The 6,939-nt window shown below is 41.8% G+C and overlaps 1 protein-coding gene across 1 annotated transcript; it reads right to left on the bottom strand.

The window, feature by feature from the left end:
• Positions 1–1,976: 1,976 nt before the first annotated feature.
• LOC139407335 (alpha-1-antitrypsin homolog) lies at positions 1,977–4,759 on the bottom strand. Its single transcript, XM_071151040.1, has 5 exons — positions 4,548–4,759; positions 3,790–4,468; positions 3,249–3,519; positions 2,715–2,862; positions 1,977–2,525 (listed from the first exon to the last, which is right to left on the bottom strand). Exons 2-5 carry the CDS (start codon positions 4,457–4,459, stop codon positions 2,334–2,336), a joined length of 1,281 nt encoding a protein of 426 aa, XP_071007141.1. The 5' UTR covers positions 4,460–4,468; positions 4,548–4,759; the 3' UTR covers positions 1,977–2,333.
• Between the last annotated feature and the right edge of the window lie 2,180 nt (positions 4,760–6,939).

Below are 6,939 nucleotides of genomic sequence, written 5' to 3'. Positions count from 1 at the left end.
TTAAAAAATACTTTGTGGTCGCTAAAATTCCGGAGCATGTTTTTAATGAGGCCACATTGTTGACAAAAAATATCTCCTAAAAGTAAATGAATCCATATAGCCGAATAATAATTCATAACAGAACAATCATTTTGGGGTTGGGAAGAAGAGGGGAATACAAACACACAAAGGAACAAGCACAGGGGTGTATTTATTTTCAGATTGTTCTCAGGTAGGGTTGACTTGATTTGTTTTATTTTTTAGTATTTGAATACAAATTCATGAAAACAAAAAGTAGCTTATTTTTTTACCGTAAGGATAGGCTAAGGTTAGCAGAGGGGTTTGGGGATGGGAAGCAGAGGGGGTTGGGGTTGGGAAGAAGAGGGGGTTTGAAGAAGAGGGACTTGGGGTTTGAAGAAGAGGAGGTTGGGGTTTGAAGAAGAGGGGGTTGGGGTTTGAAGAAGAGGAGGTTGGGGTTTGAAAAAGAGGAGGTTGGGGTTTGAAGAAGAGGGACTTGGGGTTTGAAGAAGAGGGGGTTGGGGTTTGAAGAAGAGGAGGTTGGGGTTTGAAGAAGAGGAGGTTGGGGTTTGAAGAAGAGAGGGTTGGGGTTTGAAAAAAAGGGGGTTGGGGTTTGGAAGAAGAGGGTGTTGGGGGTTTGGAAGAAGAGGGGGTTAGGGTTGGGAAGCAGAGGGGTTTGGGGATGGGAAGAAGAGGGGGTTGGGGTTGGGAAGAAGAGGGGGTTGGGAAGAAGAGGGGGTTGGGGTTGGGAAGCAGAGGGGTTTGGGGATGGGAAGAAGAGGGGGTTGGGGTTGGGAAGAAGAGGGGGTTGGGAAGAAGAGAGGGTTGGGGTTTAAAAAAGAGGTGGTTGGGGTTTGAAGAAGAGGGGGTTGGGGTTTAAAGAAGATGGGTTTGGGGTTGGGGTTGATAAGAAGAGGGAGTTTGATCAAGCTAATGATGAACAAAGCTGGGGGCTGGGGTTAAGGTTAAAAATTGTGTTTGGATTATCAACTGGTCTGGAAAGAATGGGTAGATTAGACACACCATTGAGATGTGGGGCACCCTCCTCTAAGAGATCGTGTCCAAAACTCAATGCAATGCATCTACAATTACTGTATGTTGGTCTTAAAATATATCCCAGGGATTCACTGTGTATAATGCTTTTCTTCACACATTGATTTCTAGGAGCACCCACGGATCAATGAAAGTGAATTCTCTGAAGTACTGCATTGTTCTGTTTCGGTTTGTCAGCAATCTGTGTTCCTTTTGTGGTCGAAGCAATATGCATTATGTGTCTTAACAATTGGTATTAGATATTTGTATCTGTGTCTGTGTCTTTACAATTGGATTATTGTTTTGCCCTGAAACAGGAAAAATGAAATAATCAAAAGCTAAATCTGAAAATATTTTTTATCTGAAGACACAGTCCACACACCATACCACATGGGGTCAAGTGTGTCTGTTTCCGTCATGTCTTTCTGACGAGTCAGTATGTGAGAGTGCCAGGGGGATAGAATGAGGATGGGGGTATTGATTGATTACATAAACTCCCCAGCAGAAACTGTCTATTTACAGGTCAAAAGTCACCGACTCAGCTAGGGCCGATGAACCTCAGGTTACCCAGGTCCCTGTCCTCTACTGGGAAAATGTTCTAACTCAGGACTCATCCAGATCTCTGTTCTTGATAGACAGCAGTTGTCTAGTCTACCTGGCAATGCTAGTGTGTTAGTGCTATGCTAGTGTGTTAGTGCTATGCTAGTGTGTTAGTGCTATGCTAGTGTGTTAGTGCTATGCTAGTGTGTTAGTGCTATGCTAGTGTGTTGGGAAAATGTGAAAATGATATATCAAAGAAGAACTGCAATGCTGACATGGGGCTATCTAACCCAATCAATGATTTGAGATGATCGCAATCAAGATGAGATATCAGTCGAAATGCATGCAGATAAATCAATGCTTGAGACATCAGCCTACTATTGACTGTTCAAAATGACGATATAACATTTTCTTTTTAATGTTGTTGGGAGACGTGTTTATTTTTTGAAAATGCGTTAGAAACACAACTTCCAGAGACATAACCATGACACATCACTATCAACAAACCAGCATGGACATCAGTACAATTTTAAGCTAACTACAAACTCACACAGATACACACACACCTCTGCTTTTAGGTATAGAGTTGATATAAAAACAGATGTAGACAAAATGGCCGACACTTGAATGCCACAACTGCGAACCGCAAAGTCAGATACAGATATGTTTTGCCACTTGTTAATGCATGAACCTTTCTTAAACCTTTCTTAAATCTCCTCAGATGTTAGTCACACTCTCCCTCCCTTTCCCTCCCTCTCTGTAGTTCATTTGGAGCTGGGATTGGTGACTTTGCCCATGAAGACAATGCTCTTGGTAGAGTCCTCCAGGATGAAGAGCAGAAAGGGCCTGTTGAGCATGATGGTGTCTGGGAGAGACATAGGCATGATCTCTATCGTAGTTACAGCGGCCGCCTCAGTCCCCTTCTCATCTACGCTCAGCACAGCCTTGTGGGTAACCTGGGGAGGGAACAGGAATGGGTTAATTTGTTGACCTTGACAGCACTGTCCCCTACATGGCCTATAAACATAATAGAATGGAATAGACCCTTAGTAGTCCATCAGAGACAGACATTCTTATTCTATTTTGTTCCCTCAGACAGATAAGAGAAGAGGCAGACATGAGATGGATGTGACACATCATCATACCTTGGACACCTTCAGTTTGGTATCCTCAGAGATGGCAGAGAAGTCAGCTGAGTCACCGAAGGCACTGACCACACCCATGTCTTTCAGATGATCTCCCAGGGAGTACGAGGTAGAGGTGGAGAACTTGGGCATGAAGATATCCACATTGCTGAAAGAGAGATTATCATACACTGAGTTTACAGTATTATCGCAAAGAAACGTACATGATCCTGCAGCTCGCAAATAAAATGCCAGCCACATTCATATGTTAATCTGCATTAAGAATCTCTATATATGATACAATCTGATGCTTATTGCAAACTTTGTCTTGTCAGCTGATAAACAAACTACCCTGACCTTACGTTAAGAATAGATAGAAATAAAGAATATAAAAAGAATAGACAACATTATACTGAAAAAGTGCCCAATAAAAAAAGTTACAAAAAATATACTCTCCTTAACTCCTTAAGAGGATGTAGTACTACACTGACCATATATACCATGAATAAATAGAGAGCGTTACATTAGAAAGTATATGAAATAATGTGTTCTCACGTCCTGAACAGGTGCTCGTGCACGTGCTTCAGGTAGTCCTTGTTGATGAAGGCCTCCACATGCTCCATCTTTCCATCGTTGGGCAGGACCACCATCATTGAGGAGTTGCCTTTGTAAGGCAGTATGACCACGGTGGTGAAGTTATCCTGGTCCTGATACAACTCATAACGACCCGTCCTCTTCATCATGTCCACCTGCACCTTGGTGTTCTCGTCCACTTTGAAGTCAGCCTTGTGGGTCAGCGTGGCATCGAAGGGCTTATCCCACTTCCCTGGGGAGGGAGGTAGAGGACATTGTTACTAAGGGGTAGTAAACATGCAAGCAGAAACAGACAATGTTATAAGCCTATATTGGTTTTACTTTGTCCTGCACATTCCTTTTCTGTTAATTCTTTATCAACACATCTTTAGTTTACAGTGTGGAAATTAGTTAGTCATTCAGTCAGTCAATCAATTGATCAATGATCTGTATTATTTTGTTGTTCTTAAATTAAACAATAAGTGCATGACCATTTTCTCCTACAACAGTGTCCTCCTCCTACCTCTGAAGAAGACGTAGTTGATGAGCATCATGGCCGTATCAGGGTCCAGATCCTTCACCATGTCCGTGATCTTGTCCTGGGTCTTCTTGGCGATGAACTTGTTGATCTCGGCGGTAGCCTCAGCTGGGTTCTTGAAGTCGACCGTGAAGCCTTCGCTGGCGTAGAAGTGCTTGGCGTCCTCGAGGAACTTGGCTAGGGGCTTGAAGCCGTCCCTCAGAGCTAAGGCATTGCCCATGTCCAGCTGCATGGCCTCCCCAGTGTGGCCCAACATGTGGTACAGGTGCTCGTAAGCATTGTTCACCTGCTCCGGTGTGAATGCGCCGTAGCCCAGAGCGGAGTACAGCTGGCTGTGGGTGTCTCCCTTAGCCCCAAGGGACAGCATAGCCAGACTAGTGGCAATGCCCAGAGGAGAGAAGAAAATGTTCATGTTCTCTGTGTTGGCTTTGCTCAGGCTCCTGTACAGGGTGAAGGCGAAGTCTGCGTTGTGGGGCGCCAGCTTGTGGCAGGACTCTTCGTCCCCGTGGCTGTGCTGAGGGTGGGCCTCGCCAGCGATGTGGTGGAGGTGGTGGTGGTGGTCTTCTGTGTGACCGGCGTGGTCCCCGTCATGGGGCGCTGCCAAGGCCACGCAGAGCAGCACAGCCACTATCGTACAATAAGATATACCCCACATTTTATCTATCTGGAGAGAGAGAATAGACAATGTCATTACTACTCCGCACAGATTTGAAAAATGCAGTGAAATAAAGATCAGTTCTTACCTCCAATGTCCTCTTTGCCGGAGACAGTGTTGCAGGAACTCTGTCAATTTATGGGCCTGAGAAGATCAGCTGAACACATTTAATAAATGATTAACCAGACCCCACCTCCTTATACTGACCTGGCTGAACCGGAGATTCATCTGGCCAGGCTGACTAGACTACATGTAATGTTGCAACATGTCTCAACACCCAGTACTCCACACGAAAGCACTAAAGGATTTTCCTTCCTCACAGTAAGTTGTTGGTAAATGAAGGTGATCTTACTCATGCCTTGCAACACTTTTGATCTTTGACACATGATTGCTCAGAACACTTATATTTTAACACCATCACAAACAGACATAATAAAGACATCAATCCAGTTTATTTGGATTTAACATGAGAAACACATTGCCTTTTTTTTTTATTTTATCTGACAGCAGAATGACATGTATTATTATTTTTATAGTATATTAGAATGATTTTGTGACACCAAATCTTGTGTCGTCTCTCAAATCTCTCCTGGCCGCTCTTTGTTGGTAATAAGCCTGACATTTCAGAAAGCAGAACCACTATAAATACTTTACAAACGTCACATGTTTCTCCTGACAGTTGTATGACGTTCCAGAACCCCATGTAGACCAGTAGTTGTACAACTAAACTCCATATTGGAACCACCAATTGGCTTATGATTGTGATCTGTCACTGTTGAAAGCTGGGAACAGATTATTGAGCTGGCCTCTCATGACTGATCTGCTGTCTGATTCATCTTGTTCTATTCTATTCATCATTTTATCTTTCCGAGTTTGAAATATCACAATGTCATCTGCAGGACGCCAGCATCAAAGAATAGAATGATATTCACACTCAAAGCTTTGCTCTCTGTGTGTGTCCTTGTGAAATGTTGGATTCGAAAACTCCAGCTTGTAGTGTAGCCTAAGGATAAAATGAACTTAAAACCTTTGCTGTCTCTGTTATTAAAATGATTGTCAATTAACTAAATGATTGATTCTGATATTGACTGATGATTGAGTTTGTATAGCATTTTCTTTCATCCTAATTGTAAAACAATTTAATTGTGACATTTTTATGTAATGTAAAAGTCAGCCATAACCTGTATATAACAAAAATACTTACATTACTATAAATTATTTTATCATATAATATTAAAATAAAACAGAAACTAGAGTAAAACAACTACATTCTTATCATTTTTCTTCAACAAATGGCCTTTTACAGCCTCGTACAAACCATCCTGATCTTGTGAGCTTACATTCTGTTACATTCTGTTACATTCTTCTGTTACATTCTGTTACATTCTCCTGTTACATTCTGTTACATTCTGTTACATTCTCCTGTTACATTCTGTTACATTCTTCTGTTACATTCTCCTATTACATTCTGTTACATTCTCCTGTTACATTCTGTTACATTCTGTTACATTCTTCAGTTACATTCTGTTACATTCTGTAACATTCTTCTGTTACATTCTGTTACATTCTCCTGTGACATTCGGTTACATTCTGTTACATTCTCCTGTTTCATTCTGTTAAATTCTCCTGTTACATTCAGTTACATTCTGTTACATTCTCCTGTTTCATTCTGTTACATTCTCCTGTTACATTCTGTTACATTCTCCTGCTACATTCTGTTACATTCTGTAACATTCTTCTGTTACATTCTGTTTATCAGTGTAGCGAAACAGCGAAACAGAATGTGAACTCGCGAGATTGGGATTGTTCGTACGAGGCAAGCCCTTTCACGCACTCATTATGGAAATCCACAAAACGCAAACAAGCAGGTGGTTTCTGAATCCGATTTTAATGGTCAAAACATATACTTCACAGTATCCATTTCAAAGGCACAGACAGTCTACAAATCCACTTTCTTGATGCAACGTTTTATATCACAGGGTACATATATGGTTTTCTGTGATCTGACAATGTCAATTCTTATTATTATTCTTCTGATCATCACCAAAGGGAGGAAAATACAACAGCGATATGAGTGATAGAGCATCACAACAGTGAAATAAGAGACTGAGGCTCCTCTGACTTGGTCTCATCCACCTCTAGAGTAACCTCATGGGGAGCATTCAGAGGGGAGAGGGTGTTGACAAGATTTGGTGGAAAAAGTCAACTAAGGAAATGCCTAATCTCGGCCCCAAATATTTTGATACACTACTTAAACCCTACCATGACCCAAACATGTGTTGTGTATCCTGAGCAGATTAACAGATAAACTATGATTTTTCTTTCTACAACATCATCTTCATCTATTGTTACTTTAAACAGCTTCCAAGTGGTACTCCTTCCTGAATGAGTTTCAGGGTATTCTTCAGTGAAACCGCAGAGAAGTCGGTTGTGTTTGTAAAAATGGGCGAGACCCCAGCCGCTTTTTAGTAGACTTTCTA

This window comes from Oncorhynchus clarkii, chromosome 4 (assembly GCF_045791955.1).
Source record: "Oncorhynchus clarkii lewisi isolate Uvic-CL-2024 chromosome 4, UVic_Ocla_1.0, whole genome shotgun sequence".
NCBI lineage: Eukaryota > Metazoa > Chordata > Actinopteri > Salmoniformes > Salmonidae > Oncorhynchus > Oncorhynchus clarkii.
This window is presented reverse-complemented; position numbering and strand designations above follow the sequence as displayed.

Coding starts and splice junctions, on each gene's coding strand:
- LOC139407335 (XM_071151040.1), bottom strand. CDS start 4,459: ATGTGGGGTATATCTTATTGTACGATAGTGGCTGTGCTGCTCTGCGTG. Junction 3,520..3,789: donor CAACTACGTCTTCTTCAGAG/GTAGGAGGAGGA, acceptor CTCCCTCCCCAG/GGAAGTGGGATAAGCCCTTC. Junction 2,863..3,248: donor CACGAGCACCTGTTCAGGAC/GTGAGAACACAT, acceptor TCTCTCTTTCAG/CAATGTGGATATCTTCATGC.